This window comes from Glycine soja, chromosome 17, assembly GCF_004193775.1.
Source record: "Glycine soja cultivar W05 chromosome 17, ASM419377v2, whole genome shotgun sequence".
Classification (NCBI taxonomy): domain Eukaryota; kingdom Viridiplantae; phylum Streptophyta; class Magnoliopsida; order Fabales; family Fabaceae; genus Glycine; species Glycine soja.
Genome location: NC_041018.1, coordinates 9,397,479 through 9,415,707, shown reverse-complemented (window position 1 = coordinate 9,415,707; position 18,229 = coordinate 9,397,479). Strand labels below are relative to the sequence as shown.

The window sequence follows — 18,229 nt, the reverse complement described above, 5'->3', positions numbered from 1 at the left end:
TACGACATTTTTTTAGTCAATTTTTCTCCTCCTTCATCTAGGTGAATACTCTCTAGACCGATTGGTAAATCGAGCTCATTGTTAGGGGATACATATAATGTTGGGGATTTTAAAAATTGTCACTCATAGGGGACTTCCCATTGGATGAAGGAGGCTTATAACACATGTTTGGATTTGATTGGAAACGGTGGATACATATAATGTTTGGGATTTTGAGAATTGTCACCGGTAGGGAGTAGTTGATTTTGCAAAAGATTATAGTAATATTGAATATTGAAATCCATTTCAAATATAATAAAGAAAATTGAGACTTAATATGAACAAGAAATAGAAGTATAAGTTGAACAAATTGTGTGTAAAATGATATCAATTGAACCCATATTTATACTGATTTTAAGGTAATGGTAAAAAAATGATGTAATGTTAAAAAATAATAATTAACCGTCATAATACTAATTGTGCAGTTTGCAATGGCTCTTTTTGGTTTCCAATGAAATTATTGTTATAATTAACTTGTATTAATTAACTTATTACAAAGTTTTTTTTTCATTTTTCAATATTTTTTTTGTTTCCCGTGAACCCATATTTCTTTTTCATTTTCCAAAATTTTCGTAGTCATCTTCTTTTGTAGCATCTTCTTCTATAACATCTTCCTTGAGCGTCTCTCCTGCCTCCTCATCTCTTCGTCTTCCTCTGTACCTCTCTTGACTCCCTTCCCTGCCTTTGGGTTTCCTCCTCCGACGCCCACAGTGGTCAAGTTTTGCGAATCCGAGTGGAAATTGTGGTGGCACAAGCAAAGGGAGTTTCGCCTTGACTCAGATTTACAACCCACCCACCACGGCAAGACAGAGTGGTGGTGGCATCATGATGGTTTTAGTGGCTACGACGATGACATAGAGGTGTTGCGATGGAATGAAGGTGGCGTAGGCTTCAGCATGACCGAGATTTGTAGTCACGACCATGACGGGAAGGCGAAGTGGTGGTGGCACCATGGTGGTTTCAGCGTTACGATGGCGACATGGAGGTGTTGTGGTTGTGAATTTTTTTTATCTTCCTATTCATCTTGTAATGTTGTTGTTCATCTTTTTCCCCAATGTTCATTTTGGTTTTTTTCCTTCTTTTTGTTGCGGTTTGGTGCTTATTTCTATTAGATAAATATTATTTTTTATTCATAAGAAATAGTTTCTTTGAAAAAAATATAATTCTTATTTGTAAGATATAGTTTTTTCAATTAAGAAATTCCTGTTGGAGATGCTCTAATTGAATATGGTTATTATAAATATTTAATATTTATGTTTAATTTCTATAAATAAAAAGAAGTATGAGAACTAGGCAGAGAAATTAAAAGGAGGGAAGGATGAATTTTTTACTATTATTTAATAGGAAAGAGAAAAAGAAGAAATAATTTTTAAAATAATCGAATTCACTGTATTGTTTTTTTTACATATTTTACTCTGTTTTTTTATTCATATCTTCAACTAGACATCTTTAATTATTTCCTTAATTTTATGTTTATCTATCCTATATTTTCCTCTCTGCCAAAACAATTTAATATGATTAGGACTAATGGAGAAGCCAATAGCTATAAATGCCCCCTCTTCAAAAGCCGGTGTCACATGTAGACGTCAAGTCAGAATCATAAGGGGACCTAATGGCCTTTGCCACTCTAACACGTGGACCGAAATCTTTAATGAGCTGTATGGTTTTTACTTTTAGAGTAGATGACCTGTGTGTTTTTAAAAATAAATCAAATAATGATAAGCTTAAGACTTAAGACACAAAGAGAAAAACATTAAAACTTGAGATATGTGATACTTATATATACACACAAAAAATATTGTTTTTTTAGGGAACGAAAATATTGTTAGTTACTACAAATAAATATTTTTCATTGAGAAAGCTGAGGAAAAATTTTTGTCGACAAAATCGGCCTATTTAGATGATTTTGGGAGTAGGGAGAGCAATAAATATCCTGCAAAAACCGAAGTGAAAAGTAGTGTCACTGACGACGTCGTATAGTGACGTGTGCTTTTGTTTTATCCGGAAAAAAATGACCGAAACGCAGCCTAACGAAATCAAACGGTGGTGGTGCCAGAAGAGAGGCAACGCAACGGTGCCCGTCACGCAAATGGTCAAAACCCCAACCATATCGGTCCAATAGAATGAAATATGGTTAAAAAGTTTGAAAATTAAATAAAAAAAAAGTATGCACAAAGAATTAATTTTATAGTATTTTTAAAATAAAAAAATTGAGAGAAAGTTTCCAACTGATTTAAAAAATTTATTTTCAAAAGTTATAAAATTAAAAAATGTTTGCTTAAAATAGTATTTTCCTTTTTCGCAAATATCTTGGTGAAAACGGACAAAATGGCCTAATAATTCTAACATCCTACGGCAACTGGGATACTACGTTGAAATTTCCTTTTTGGCATAGATAAGGTCGTAGTATATGTAAAATATAGTTAATACAATGAAATTATTCTTCTGGAAAAAAGGTATTTAATAAAAATAAAATAGTTTTTGTTATTATTTTTTTATGCTATGATATAAATTTAAGCATGCCATGACATTTATCGTTTTAAAGTGACATGTCTAAATACATATTAAGTTCGTAAAAAAATATATTAATTCATTATTTTTTTGAAATAATCAAGTTATTAGTACTTGTAGTTGTGCCACTATAAGGTTACAACTTATCACAATCCCCAAAAAGTTCAGCAAAAAAAATAAAATTACAAGTCCACAAATAAATGAAGAGTACTTGGAGTTGTAGGCTAGGACTAATTTATTAATGAAATATCATCAATTTAATACAATTTTTAAATGTATTTTTTGAAAATTAACTGTTTAATAAATTAAAAATAAGATAAAGATCATTTTCAGAATAAACTTGACTAAAAAAAATACTTAAATCGTAACTTTTTATCTACATAGTTCATCTGTACCATACAAATAATAATATACAGGATAAATATTTACTTTTATAGAATTGTAATTGTAATTCAAAACAAATAAAATTTAGAAATTATAATATAATTAAGATTATAAATAAATAAAAATATTCTAAATATATAAATTGTATTTTAAATTTATAATAAATAATTAAATTGCATTATAATGCTAATGTTAATTTGGGATAGGTAAGAAATTAAGAAAATCGAGTATATAAATTAAATAAAGTAGTTTAAGATAGTTGAGTTGAGAGAAATATTTTTTTAACTAGTTATGTAAAAGATATGTAACATACCTCTTAAAGAAATAATAGAAAGACTAGTGAAAATTTTCTAATTAAAACTGTGAAGAGAGTGCTTCACTCTCTAGATATTTTAATTTTTTTATCAGAAAAATAAATAATATATTATAATCAATAATATGTAACAGATAAAAATCGAATTTAAAGATTAAGAAAGACGAAAACAAATATTGGAAACATAAGTAACTTATTTTCCTCAATAAATCAAGCATTTTGACTTTTGAGAATATATATTTTAAATCACTTTCTATTTGTTTTTAAAATTATAAATTTATAATTGACTGCACGTCCGCACCACACTTGGAATTGGAATTATTTTATATTTTAAAAATCCTTTTGGTGTCTCTCAAAAAAATAAAATCCATTTTGTGTGTGCGTAAGACTGCAAATATAAATATATTTTATGGAATGTGATCTTATTCGAGCCAACATGTATAAACTATAATCTAATAAAGTTAACTCTTTTAGTTTTAGTTGAGATGTTTTTTATATGTATTACTTGAATTCGATAACTAACCACATGTCAGTTTAAATTTTTAAAGTTATAGATGTTTCGAATAAAACAAGATATTTCTTATATAGTTTTTTTTTTATAAATATTTCTTATATAGTTAATTAGCGAATATAAAATATAACTTTAGCTATTTAAAGTAAGAGTAATAATTAAGAAACAAAAGAAATTTATGTAGAATCAGCATCATCATCGTTAATATTAGTAATAGTAAATTTTAATGAATAAATAATACATGTACCGAGAAATTAAATATCTCATTCAATCGCATACTGTTATTTATAATAATTTTTTTACTTTTATAATAATGAATAATAATTACTTCATAAAAGCATAGTTTCTAATTAGATAGCAATTTTTAATTTTTAAACTTAAATTAAAAATACTTGTTTTAAATAAAAGAAAAGTTAAATGAAATTTAGCACAATTTTAAGGCGCTTAAAAAAAGACTTTAATTATAAAGTCTTGAAGTTTTTTCATTCCTATTAACAGTTCCTTCTTTCTTTCTTCATTTTCCATAAATCTTTTTCTTTTCTTACTTTTTTTCTTACTCTCTTGTTTAGTCTTCACTAAAGGTGATAAAAGGAGTTAAGTTGACGGATTTGAAATCTAAATATTTTTAGTTTGATTCATGTTCTATTTTAACTTAATTAGTATAAATTAGGTTTTCATTAAGCTTAAGCATCATTTTAAAAGCTCTAATTGAATTTGTATTGTTTATATTGAGTTGTTATAGCTGGTGACTCACATTAAAGCTTATTCACACCTCAATGTGATTGTTAAATAAAATGAAGGTCTTGTTGTTGGACTTTAAATTTTAACCCTCAACATAAGCTATACAAATTAAGTTTTGAATTGATTTTAGAAGTTTAAATTGAATTTGAGCTTCTAGGTTCGATCCATATTGAGTTTGTGATTGCTCTAGCATAAATCTCGCTTGATGAAATTTTAGACTCATACTTTAAATTTTAAACACAAGTTAAATGTATTTTTTTTAACTTGATTCGGACTTAACATGCAAAAACTTCAACAATTGAGATTTTACTAAATTTGGGTCTCATTTAAAAATTTGGATTATTTTTTTTTCTCAACTAGCAATAGCCTAATATATGCATTGAGCATGCAATTAGTCTTACCTGAACTTTCTTGATGATTGAAAGATAAGACTTGAACTTTAGTTTTGTTGCATGAATTAAATCTTGATTTTTTTAAGCTTAAATTCATCATGATCGATTTGAACTTAGTCCACACAAAGTTTGTAAAGAACAAATTTTATTGGACTTAAATTTGAGTCCCATTTCATGTCTAAATTGATTGTTTTTCTTGACTTGCTATAACTCATGATTCACAACAAACATACAATTAACCCAATTGAAGATTTAAATTTTTAATCATGAACTAAATATAAACTATTTTTTGTCTAATTTGATCATGACCCAATTTAAATTTAGAGAAAAATTATGTACTTATAAAATAAAATAATTTTATATTATTATTTAATTAAAAATTATTATATATTATAAACTTGTAAATTTTCAATACACACTCTTTAAACTCTTAAATTTAACCCAAAAAGTTTGTAAAAACCTGAATCTTTTTGCTTTTATTCTGCGAATGCATTCTTTTTTAAAAAATCATATAAAGTATTTCACATCTTTAGTGAACTTTTAAAAAATTTATAACAATGACAAAAAAAATTAAAATCAGAAAAAAAAACTGCAAACTGATTGCGATTTAAAAGCTTAAAACCAAAAAAACTATAACTGAGGACATGTTTGAAGCAAGAGTAATATTATGGATAGATCAGACTTTTATGTTTATTTGTTAAAGTTATATTAAAATATGTCCTGGAATATTTTTAACTGGAAATCAAAGAAGCGGCGAAATTAATCTCAGCGTTCGTTGATTCGCTAGAGCCAGTGCAAGTGAGTTCTACGGTCAGCCTCTGGCTTGGGTTTTGATTTTTGTTCCTCGTCTCTTGTTGTTCTCGTGCTACTGTTACTGTGGACAGTGAACATGCTATGTCCATGCTTTTGCCGATTCCCTCTCTCGCCCCACCATTATCACTCACATTTATTTATTTCACTTTAAACCCTCAGAATCTCATTCATTCAAAAATTAAATCCCATTAAATCCTAATCCCTCCCTCTATTATCTGTCATCATCTCTCTCTCTCTCTCTCTCTCTACATATTCATACATTTATAATACAATTATTCCTCCTCTCTTTCTTTCGTCTCTCTGGTCTACAATCAACGTCTCTCTCTCTCTTCGGGCTACATTCCTGGGATCTGCTGGCTTTGCTTTTCAAGGTGTGATTTTGGGAACTGGGCATCCTTGCAAATTCTCTTCCGTCACTTATAGTTTTCATGTTTCACTTTCTGTGTGTTTTTTTGGTTTGCTTTGTTTTATGGTTTTTTTTTTTTTTTGCATACTGTTAGAGAAATCGAAATCTTGCTTTTAGTCAATGCCTTTTTATTTTCTTCCGTGTTTAGCATAATCGCATCTGATTATAATTTGCATGAACGTGGATGAATAGATATATGATGTCAAATTCTTAGCAAGGAGTGTCTGGGTTTCTTGTGTAGAAGGAATAAACATAAGGGGTTGTATTTGTACACATGGATCATGGATGTGTTTAAATGAACAATCAAATTGAGGTTTGTCTTCAGTTCATTTTGTGCGGGTTGGCCTTTTCAATTTCTCTAACTTTGTTCTCTACGCACAGACTATTTTCATTTCCAGCTGATTTGTTCTTGAATATTAAAGAAAGCAAGCTTTATATTCGCGATTATTCCCTGTATATTAGTAGAAATTCTTACTAAAAAGGATCTTGTGGTGCCAATTTGTTGCCATTGTACGATGTTCTATGCTGAAAAAAGCCTTTTGGTTAAAGCTAGACAGCTAGTTATCTAACCAAAGTAGATTTAACTTTTGAACAGGGCAAAAAATGACAGATGCAAAGCCAGATAAACCCTTGATGGCATCTTCATCGCGAAACCTTCCTGATTTCAAGAAGTCTGTTAAGTTGAAGTATGTCAAGCTTGGTTATCATTACCTCATCACCCATGGAATGTACCTCTGCCTTTCCCCCCTTGTGGTGCTGATTGCAGCCCAGCTTTCTACCTTCTCCCTCCGAGACTTGTATGATCTTTGGGAGCATCTACAATACAACTTGATATCTGTTATTCTTTGCTTAACTCTCCTTGTTTTCCTGTCCACCCTCTACTTTCTAACTCGTCCTCGACCTGTGTACCTTGTCAATTTCTCCTGTTACAAGCCTGAAGAATCTCGGAAGTGCACGAAAAAAATATTTATAGAGCAGTCCCGGTTGACCAGTTCTTTCACGGAGGAAAATCTTGAATTCCAGCGGAAGATTCTTGAGAGATCTGGCCTTGGGGAGAACACTTACCTTCCTGAGGCCGTCCTCAACATTCCTCCCAACCCTTCAATGAAAGAAGCTAGAAAAGAAGCCGAGACCGTGATGTTTGGTGCCATTGATGAGCTTTTAGCTAAAACCGCTGTAAAGCCTAAATACATTGGAATTCTGATTGTAAATTGTAGTCTGTTCAACCCTACTCCATCACTTTCGGCAATGATTGTCAATCATTACAAGCTTCGGGGAAATATAAAGAGCTACAATCTTGGTGGGATGGGTTGCAGTGCCGGGCTTATCTCAATTGATCTTGCTAAAGATCTTCTCCAAGCCAATCCCAACTCCTATGCATTGGTCATTAGCATGGAGAATATCACGTTGAATTGGTATTTTGGAAACGATCGGTCAAAGCTTGTCTCTAATTGTTTATTTCGTATGGGAGGAGCTGCAGTTCTGCTCTCCAATAAAAGCTCGGATAGAAGAAGATCCAAATACCGATTGGTCACCACGGTTCGCACTCATAAGGGTGCTGATGAAAAGTGCTTTAGCTGTGTAACCCAAGAAGAAGATGCTAATGGCAAGGTTGGTGTTACTTTGTCAAAAGATTTGATGGCGGTTGCTGGTGATGCTTTAAAAACCAATATCACTACACTGGGGCCTCTTGTACTTCCAACATCTGAACAGCTGCTATTCTTTGCCACATTAGTAGGGAAGAAAATTTTCAAGATGAAGATCAAACCTTATATTCCAGATTTCAAACTAGCTTTTGAACACTTTTGCATCCATGCTGGTGGTAGAGCTGTTTTGGATGAACTGGAGAAAAACTTGCAGCTATCTCCTTGGCATATGGAGCCTTCAAGAATGACACTCTATCGATTCGGAAACACCTCCAGCAGTTCACTTTGGTATGAGCTGGCTTACACTGAGGCCAAAGGGAGGATCAAAAAGGGAGACAGAACATGGCAAATTGCATTCGGTTCTGGATTCAAGTGTAACAGTGCAGTGTGGAAGGCTCTCAGGACCATCAACCCTGCTAAAGAGAAAAGTCCTTGGATTGATGAGATCGACCAGTTTCCAGTCGATGTTCCTAGGGTATCTACCATTTAAACAATTATTTTTTAAAAATATTTGTGTATCACTATCAGCATTAGGTGGTAGCTGTTGGACTGGTGAAATTCTCCTGCAAAGTTGTTGTAATACATTGCTAATTTCGGATTACTCTAGGATTTTATTTTAGGACAAAACTTAGATGTGATGCAATTCTTTAGATGTTTTTGATATATTCTAATAAGAATTGAAAGTTTTACCTCGGTAACTTGTGTTGATATTTAATGCAAATCTTTATTATGCAGATTACCGAGATTAAACTTCAATTTTAATTAGAAAGCAATACCAAAAACACTTCAGAAAGTGCATCTCTAAGTTTTATCCTTTTTATTATGGTATCCCGTGTATTAGTGTGTTTAGTTTGTTGGCAGCACGTACTCTGAGACCATTGAACAGAGAAGTATGTGAGAGGCAGCTTTGAAATGAACAGATGTTTGGGGTGGTTGGACGGAGAACCAAACACACACTTAGCAGGTCTAACTTGTGGGTAGTTTTTGTTAAATCCAATCTAGTCAATGGCGGCTGCTTGATCTTTGGTTGCCGTGAGGTGTGTTTCTCATTGGTCTGTGGACTGTGGTAGTAAAATGTGTAGGGCATCTGAAATGAATTTCCAAATTTCTCTAATGAAATTGGAATTGAACAATTCCATTTCAATTCTTTAGTGTGTTGATGCTGAAAATTAAATTCCAAGGTATATTATTGCATTGTAATTTGTATCAGCATCTGTAACAATTCATGATCTATATGAGGTAATTTTTAGCTTCATGGCTATACCAGGTATCTGAAATATATTGCTCTTGCATTAGTGTATTGCATATCTCTCCCTTTCCTCTAGTAATAAGCTTTTATGCGTGAAAAAAAATGATATAAAAGTCCTTCTTGTCTTTCTTTCTCCAACCACTTTTTTTTCTTTCTCAAGCAAAGGAACAATTCCAGTTTTTGTCTCTGTTCCAGGTTGCGTGTTTGTTTAGACACCACGTTGAAAAACGGGTACTCCTGGTTCAGACAATGCCAGTGTTCTAACATCATGTTTAGACCATAAGCACTCTCGTAGGAGAAAAAAATAGGAAACTAAAAGTGAATTGGTTTTTTTCTCATGTTAAAATTAATTTTATCTATTTTAGCTTTTGGAAAAGTTAGATGTAAGCATTTCCACGACTTAAATGTATAGATTTTAGTTTGAGAGAAATTCAATTCATTTTATCTTGTTTTGTTTTTTCTTATAAGAATTTATGAAAGAATTATTCAAAAAGAATCTAAGTAGATGTGATGGAAACCCTTGAAAACTTAGGTTCACAGTTTTTTTAGAAGATCATCACCTCGTTAAAATCAGAAAACCTGAATTAAAGAAAAATGACTAACACTGATTTTTTTAAGTGATATATATATATTGTAAAAAAAAAAGTGATATATTATTAAGCCTAAAGAAAAATCCTCACAAATTTGATTTATTCTTACTTTTACAATTATTTTGAATGGGAGAGTATTTTACATCCCAGTTATATATGAACATATAGGTTAGTCCATATACTAAGAAATCTCATGCGATGAAAATCAAACATAATGGCACTTTCAGATGAGTCATTAGTATCCCCTGTCAATGGTCCATGACTCATGACGGTAAGTCGGTAACATTAAGCAACATATCTGCTGCAGCAATGCAGCTAGTACTACCAGCAACTGCATATCTTGCTTATCAATAAATTAATTAATTAATAAATAACAATATCAATAAAATTAAACTACGGTTGAATTCACTGTCGTTGATCACTTAAATCATCATAACATCAGAATCAATACTGCTGCAGCCATAAAAAAGACAACATGGGTAGTTTTTTTACGTGGTCTTGAATATTATCCATTAATTAAAATTAAAGTTTACTGTAGGAATTAATATCAACATTTAATGTTAATTTTTTATATAAATAATTTAAGTGAAATTTTAAGTTTAACTAAAAAAAACATAACATAAACATCAAAATACATCGTAAAATGAACACCTGCGTTAATCGCCCATCATAACAATCAAAGCAATGTGCCCACAGTAATAAAAATAATGCGATCATGATTATCTTTTTCATTACATTATATTGCCATACGACAACATGTCCTCGGAAGTTAGAATAATACAATCTGAGTCATGACTATCTTTTTCGTTATCATTATGTTGTCATACGACCACTACCAACACCATTGATATACACAATTGCTACACATCTGTACTGTACGGCAAAAGTAGGTTGTAGGTTAATTTTTCATTTTGAAATTTCTAGCACGTTTGCATCAGCATTTCTAATTCACCGTAAACTTCAAATCCATGTCAAAAATAAGAAAATAACATCTAAAAGAGTGTGAATCAGCTAATGTGCGATTGTTTTACTTTAAGTGATAATTTTGAATTTAAGTTCTAAATATGTTGTTTGTTAAATATTAAGATGAAAAAAAATTGTCGTCTACAATCATCATCCCCAATTTAATAATCTCTTGGTAAAGGATATTTCTAGTTTCTAATAAAAAAATAGTAGAAACTTGAAAAACTTATTATATATTTCATTTTTGAATCTTTGACAAGTGTCTCTGCAAAGTAAAAACACTAATTGACATTTGTTTAAAAGCATGCATTTATAGAGTTGATAAACAATACTACCTTTGGGTATTTTTATAAGCACTGAAACTTGTTTCTTATAAAACGAATTGGAGGAAGTACATAATTGATAATTTACACTTGTTGAATGAAAAGGATAGTGAGGAGAAGGAGAAATTTCGATGTTAGACCCCTAAATAAGAATATCCTGGCTGCCCATTGGAGGAAGTGTTTTTTCTTCCTGCAACCATTTGCTCTCAATGAGACAGTGGATCCCACTAAATTTAAAGATGGTCTGACATGTGTGTGAAGAAAAAGCTTATCCCAGATGCAGAAATGTAATAGTCTCAACTACTTCCCACTTTTGAGAAGCACCAAACACGAGCCAACTAGCTTGCCAGGAAAGGAATTCAAGTACAAACAAGATGAGATATGCCAGGAAACGAATCCAATTTTCCAACACATGAAATAGCAATCCCAATATTGAAAAGGAAAATAAAATTATTCTCAATTAAGATTAGTACCTTATTAAGTTGAGTAACATAAGCCACAAGCAACAGAAGCATAACCAGGAATAGCAGGTCCTTGTCCTAGTGTTATAACCTAGCAAATCCACAATTAGTAGAGACAGAAAATTTCCATGAATAAGCTAAAATCCGGTAGTAACGAATCTACTAATCCTTGGAAGTCTCGTTGATGAGAGATTTTAGCTAAAATCCATTAGTAACGAATCCATTAATATATTCACAAATCTCTCATCCATTAGGCAGGGGAAGTTTGTAATAAAAGCGGAATTGAAAATGTTAAACGTTTTACCACTAATGTCTTGGAGGGTAAAATGCTTTAACCTATATGACAGATTTCTATATAATTATTAAGTTTGTAATAAAAGAGGAATTGAAAATGTTTACGTTTAACTACTAATGTCTTGGAGGGTAAAATGCTTTAATCTATATTATAGATTTCTACATAATTATTAAGTTTGTAATAAAAGCGGAATTGAAAATGTTAACGTTTTACCCTTCCTGCCTAAGTCTATTCTCTATTTTTTACTTCAAATACTAGATAGCATTAGAATGTAACCAAGAAAAAGATATACTAGAGCGCAAGTCCCGGCCAAAATTAAACTGGCCAGAATCTATAGATTAAAGCCGTTTTAGTGGCCATGATTCTTGAACAAGTATACCAAGTCATTACCTATATTCCATAAACTCCCATGTCAGAATTGAAATAAAAGCAAACAGAACTTATTTCAGCCAGCTGCAACAAGCTCGTTCAATTCAGTAAAATCTCAAACACAAACTAAAATTTACAAAATTTAGTTTACTAATCACGTACATAAGGCACTTGATCTAGTTAATTCTAACACTCTGCCAGACAAAATGCACGACTATTAGCTTGATTCCTCCACAGCCTCGTCTTTTTCTTTAGATTTCCCTTCATCTGCAATTTGAAAACCCTCAATCTTATGCGAAACCTCATCTGCAGTAACCTTCACCTTATCAACTGAACCATTTGCAGACACAGTCTCCGAGCCATCCAGGGTCAAGGGGCCAGTCTGCCATATTCTGATGGTTCCATCCTCAGATCCTGAGGCATAGGATTCTCCACCAGGAGAAAAACGAACACAGTGGACAGGACCATGGTGCCCCTTGTTGCATGCTGCCACACAGATAGATCATCAAAACATATACAAGCACAGTACAACATCAAAAACTAATGGGCCCAATAGCTTACCAATCTCATTCCCTGTATGGAAATCAAACACGTGAACCCACATATCTTCTCCCCCGGCAACAAACTTGTTCCCATACTTAGGTTCCAGAGAAACTGATTCGATAGTGCAGGGCATATCATAGCTCTTCACCAATCCATAGCTGGAAAACAAAGGTAACGAAGATTGATAAATCATACAAACAAATTTGGGTAAAGAGATAGACCAACACGGCTTGGTACTTACTAATTTGCATCCCAAAACTTTACAGTAGAACCATCAGCAGTTGTTATATAACGGCCATCCTGACTCACTTCAGCACTTGTCACAGATGACTTGGTTTCCAGTGTCTGGACTATTTTACCACTTCTTACATCCCATAACCTGTGAAACATCAACTAGATTCAGTGCAATATATAGTATCCAATGCTATATATATATATATTAAAAACAAGAAAGCTAGCACACGATTTACAACACAGACAAGCTTTCAGTATCAAATGGCTTAATGGAGGATATACCTGACACCTCCCATATCAGTACAAGAACTCAATATTGTCTGGTCACTATGAAGCCAGGCAACAGTTCTGACAGAACCAGGAGATTTATCCACTTCTCTGGGTGGTGCATCAGGCCGATTCATATCATAGATTCGGAGAATTTTCTCAACTCCCCCAGTAAGTAAAAGGTGAGTATCCTGCTCCCAGGTATAAAATATCAGTGAATTTCAAAATGCAAGTATTTGTAGGCAAAACCCAGATAAAGAACAAATATCCATTACTCCCAAAAGAGATGTATAAACAATTTCTATAGCAATGGCTTGGTATGGTAAAGTAAAAATTACATTTAAACAAACAAATGAGATATAAGATAGTGTTTGGATAATGGATTTCAAATTTCAAGAAATTTAAAGTGCATGAGAATTTGATTACTTCGATTATATTCTTTTTATTATAAAAAATACTGTGTTTGAATAAAGCAATTGAAATTTTTTGTAGTTCAATTTTTTTTTTAGATTAAGTAATTTATGTAAATTTAATTTTGTGTTATTTAAAATTCCTTAAATTGCTTCATTTTGCCTGGGGAAAAAATTCCTGTAAAATTCCCATCATTTTATTCTTTGGATTTGATATCCAAACAAGTCATTTTGAATGTATGATAATTTAAATACACTTAAAAATTAAATTCCTTTATCAGTTCCCCATCCAAACACACCAAGTCAATGGAAGAAGAAAATTCGTAGTAAAGGAAAAAATCTAAAATAAAGAGACATGCAAAAACTTTGCTAAAAAAATTAGACATTTTTCAAAGTAAAACCTTAGTATATTAAAAGCGTAAAATTTAAAAACAAAACAGATAGAACCTTACAGCTGGGATAAAAGTCATGAAACCAAGACAGCTATTTGTAATATTAACATTAGGATTTAATAAATTATAGGCAAATGACAGTGTTAATATATCTATAACTCTTATTCCCCTACCCCATTAGTATTTAGCCCACTCATTCCATGCTATCAAATCAGGAATTGAATAGAAAGACCTACTTAATTGTGAATCATTAGATTCATGATCAATTATTAAAATGTACAATATACTTTTAATATTATAAAACTGCAAGACTTTGTATACAAATAGAATAATTTCTTTATTTCCTTATGTACATTTATTATTTGGGATTGTCATATTTTCTCCCTCCCAACATCAATAATTATAACCTTCAAACAGAAACCCTGAAACAAGTGTTGTGTGGAATTAGTGTAGTGTTGTGCCTCCCCTCACTAGCTTAGCAAGATTTGATTAGCACTGAATGTTTGATTAACTACTTGATTGAACACTTAAAAGCTTGATTAAGCTTAATTGTTTGCAAATGTTTTTATCTTATGAACTTTTGATTTGGTCATTTATGTATTATTTTTAATTGCAATATCATACTCTGTAATTAAGGTTTGCTGTACTATGAAGTTGGAATGTTGGATATCTATTATTCTATAGTACTACTGCAGTTAGAAATTTTAATATTGTTTTTGTGTTTAGTAAACTCTTACAAGTTTACAGGTGCAGTTATGGACCCTTCACGAGTTTGCATAAACTCTCGAGTTTGACAACCTTGTGACCAAGGTTTGTGTAGTTGGAACTTGGAAATGCAACAGAATCAAAATTTCTAAAGTTCCAGCATGCATTTCTGGCAACAAAACAAATCTCCATGTCTTCTGTATGGATGGAGCGAGTATTTGCACCAAATCACATGAATTGAATCATGATTCATGAGATTCCAACTACCAGTCTTCCATGGCCCATTTATTTTATGCTTTTATAACTCATATATTGATATATTGATTTTCCTTCTCCAGAAATGGATATCAACAGAAATCATAGTACTCAATCAGTATGAAGTTAACATTGCCAAATCTACCTCAGAAAAAGCACATGCTCGAGCAATGTGCTTATGCTCAAAAGAGTGCAATTCATCTCCAGTCAAAGCATCCCAAACTTTCCTGCACATTAAACCAAAGATAACTAGTAAGCTTGTAATCAATGAATTATAACATTGACAATACAATGCACTACATTAATTGCAGGAGGATCTAAATAGATCACGCTACTTGTATGTTGTAACAAGCAATGCTGAAACAAAGGCAAAGAAAAGAGTGACTCTCATGTACTACTGAAAAAAAAGCTAATGCAAACGTCAAATACGTTGCCAGGAAAATCTATCTGCCAACACTACTGAAAACTGATCAACACAAGAATACTTCAGCAAAACTGCCATAAATTATGGTCATGAGCCAAATGTAAATACTAAGCTACCATGACCGAGGCCAACAAAAAAAGTGTGCGAGAGAGCACAGACAAGCAAGGAAACAAGTTTACAAGTAAAGCCAGTAGTATGAACTCAAATAAATGGGATGAATCCCATTGCCCATTGAATCAACTTCACAGTCTCTTTCAGCAAAGGCAGGCGATAGGTCAGTGTGAGCTAAATTGCCAAGTAGCAAGACCAATTACACATAGGACAGTGAGTAAGCTTAGCATTGAAAAAAAATGACATACGTTGAGAAATCAGCAGAAGCAGTTGCAGCACGTAAGGCACTGGTATCCAAGCAGCAACTCCACACAGCACCTTTGTGCCCTTCAAATGTTCCAATCCAATCTCCAGTCTCTCCATTTCTGAGCATAGGACTAGAATCTGAACACCAAGCAAAAACTCAACATCAAATCTTCCACTACACGCATACATAAAAAAATCAGTGCATAAACACATGATTTAACTGCGTCTCACAGTAGCGGTAATACCCTAAATGTTTATTTTTTTTTTCATTTTTCGATATACATTTAGGAATCGAAATCTGAGGAGCAGGCACCAAAACAAATCCAGAATAATTTCAGATCCATAAAAAGACAATGATTGTTCCGAATTTAAAGCTGAAAAAAAGTAAAAGTTACCCTTGCTGGCACTGATGAGGAAAAACCCATCGGGCGTAACGGGACTGTAGAAGAGATCAACCACGGGGCGAGAGTGTCCGTGGCACACGAGGGGAACTGCTACCTTTTTCTTTTCCATTCTCCGAAACTATTATTATTATTATTCGGATAGCTCAAGCCTAGTTAATTAATCCAAAGAAAAAACGAAATAGTAATAAATATAAAGGAAGATTTATGTGATTTTTTTTTGTGTTACGAAAAGATTATATAAGAGAAACCCTAAAACAAAAATCTACGATTTTCAGAACGAAGGAGAGGATGACTATAGGTATATTGAATGGTAAAATGGGTGTATTGTTATTGGTATGGGAATTGCACACCAGACCAGACAAGGGAGCAAGACCTAACCCTGTGAACTGAAAATGGTAAAAAGGAAAGAAAAGAAGAGAAAATAATGTGATGTATATAATATTATAAAATAAAATGGGTAAAGATGGAGAGGAGGAAAGGGTGAGGGTGAGGGTGGAGGATAGGCACGAAGCGAGGTTACGTTGGGTTTGGATCTGGCCTTTTCTACTGTGTCTATGGTTTCTCGGATGGAATGGATGGAGATGGTGGATTGTGGACCCCACTCCAAACACCTACACGTAGCCAATCTCAGTTTTCTTCTTACGCAGTCATTTGGATCTGGCTGGGTGGCTTTAAGGCCCAACCATTGTCATAGGAAGGCTATACTTTATTTCATAATTCTTTATTGTTCTGCTTATATATTTTTTATTTTTAAATATTCGTTTTAAATTAAAATATCTATCACCTTTTTATTTTTATTTTACATAATTTTCTTAATACAAATTAAGATCATTTTTGGCATAAAAAAATTGTCTTCTAAATACATTAGTAAAGTTCGTTTGTATTATCATTTAATTTAATTTCATGTGATGTTTTTTCCTGTTTTACAAAATGTATTAAACATAAAATCAAATCGTATGCTATGCCTCACTCTAACATTTTTATCACAATACTTGACATTGCATTTGATGTGTAAATAAACTTTAATATGGAAATTGTTTAATTTTATTTAGAAACTTTTTTATCCTTAATTTCACTTTAATATAAACTTTTTCAGATAATGATAGTCTACTTATAACATCATTTGTGAAAAATCAACCATTAATACTCATATAACAATACCTTTCACTATTTCCTTAATAATGAGGGTTTACAATTATTTGGAAAAGTGATCACCATCAAGGAAGATCGGTGGACTACACGAAACATTTCTAGTGATCACTTGTAAAAACTCTAGTAAAAAAACTCAAGACATTCAAAAGAATAAAAGTTTAAAGTGAAGCAATACACATGACATTGTTGGATATACCTAAACTAAACTATGACTTTGAGTTTACTTTCTTTGTTTCATTATTTTTTGCCCCAATATGCCCACAACTTTGACAATCAAAAGAGCTTAAACCTAAAAAAGATTGAATATTTTTTATCTCTCAAATATGAGTAAGTTTGTTTTTGCCCCCAAGTGTTTTTCATGAAATTAAATAAATCTCCCTTTAGACCATGTTTGATTCTAAGCAGAGAAATTGAGAAAATAAAAGTAAAAGAGATAATTTGAGAAGAGAAAAATGTAGAAAAAAAAAGTTGAAAGTTTAGTTGTTGTTTTTTTTAAAGAAATAGATGAAAAATAAGATAAAAAAGTAAAATAATCAGACAAAAATACAACTATGTCCTCGCAATTATTCTTTTTAGTTTTCTTTCCACAAATTTACGAGGATAAAAATGTAAATATATCATTTTCACAACGGTAGCAGGAAAATGATTATGTGTTGTGGGATAACTTAACTTATTTCTCTCCTCAGTGTCATGCTCTAAACGAAGAATCCTGATTTTTGTCATTGGTAAATTAATTTTTCACTTATAACAAATACAACCTTAGTTCCTTGTCATAAACCATATACACGTGATTGACGTGGCTAATAATGTCCATGTATGTATATCACATGCAAATATTGAATATTTTTGTGCAATATCTTCTTATATTTGCTTCTCATTTGTTTACCTTATAGTTTGCAACTTAAATAATTCTTCAACTTATAAAGTTTATGCTCTAAAGTAGCTCAATGTTATAATTATTTTTGAAAAAAAGTTTAAAATTATTTTCTTAGTTTGAAAAAAGTATATAAGACGCTTATAACTATAAAAAAACACCCCAACTTATGATAAACACCAAGAGTTGACATTTTTCAAACTTTC

At 31.9% G+C, this 18,229-nt stretch overlaps 2 protein-coding genes across 2 annotated transcripts; one reads left to right on the top strand and one right to left on the bottom strand.

Moving 5' to 3' along the window:
- The first annotated feature begins 5,750 nt into the window (after window positions 1-5,750).
- Window positions 5,751-9,017, top strand: LOC114393407 (3-ketoacyl-CoA synthase 11). Its single transcript, XM_028354749.1, has 2 exons — window positions 5,751-6,075; window positions 6,706-9,017. The coding sequence occupies exon 2, from the start codon at window positions 6,714-6,716 to the stop codon at window positions 8,244-8,246; it is 1,533 nt and encodes a 510-aa protein (XP_028210550.1). The 5' UTR covers window positions 5,751-6,075; window positions 6,706-6,713; the 3' UTR covers window positions 8,247-9,017.
- A 2,909-nt stretch (window positions 9,018-11,926) lies between these two features.
- On the bottom strand, window positions 11,927-16,651 carry LOC114393445 (serine-threonine kinase receptor-associated protein-like). The gene is made up of 7 exons (XM_028354805.1): window positions 15,989-16,651; window positions 15,596-15,731; window positions 14,958-15,039; window positions 13,066-13,241; window positions 12,791-12,928; window positions 12,568-12,707; window positions 11,927-12,492 (listed from the first exon to the last, which is right to left on the bottom strand). The coding sequence occupies exons 1-7, from the start codon at window positions 16,104-16,106 to the stop codon at window positions 12,224-12,226; spliced, it is 1,059 nt and encodes a 352-aa protein (XP_028210606.1). The 5' UTR covers window positions 16,107-16,651; the 3' UTR covers window positions 11,927-12,223.
- Between the last annotated feature and the right edge of the window lie 1,578 nt (window positions 16,652-18,229).

What these genes read in the sequence shown, in the direction of transcription:
- LOC114393445 (XM_028354805.1), bottom strand. Translation starts at nt 16,106, where the DNA reads ATGGAAAAGAAAAAGGTAGCAGTTCCCCTCGTGTGCCACGGACACTCT. An exon ending in GCTTCTGCTGATTTCTCAAC is followed by an intron (nt 15,040 to 15,595) that starts GTATGTCATTTT and finishes TTTAATGTGCAG; the next exon opens with GAAAGTTTGGGATGCTTTGA. An exon ending in GAGCATGTGCTTTTTCTGAG is followed by an intron (nt 13,242 to 14,957) that starts GTAGATTTGGCA and finishes ACCTGGGAGCAG; the next exon opens with GATACTCACCTTTTACTTAC.
- LOC114393407 (XM_028354749.1), top strand. Translation starts at nt 6,714, where the DNA reads ATGACAGATGCAAAGCCAGATAAACCCTTGATGGCATCTTCATCGCGA.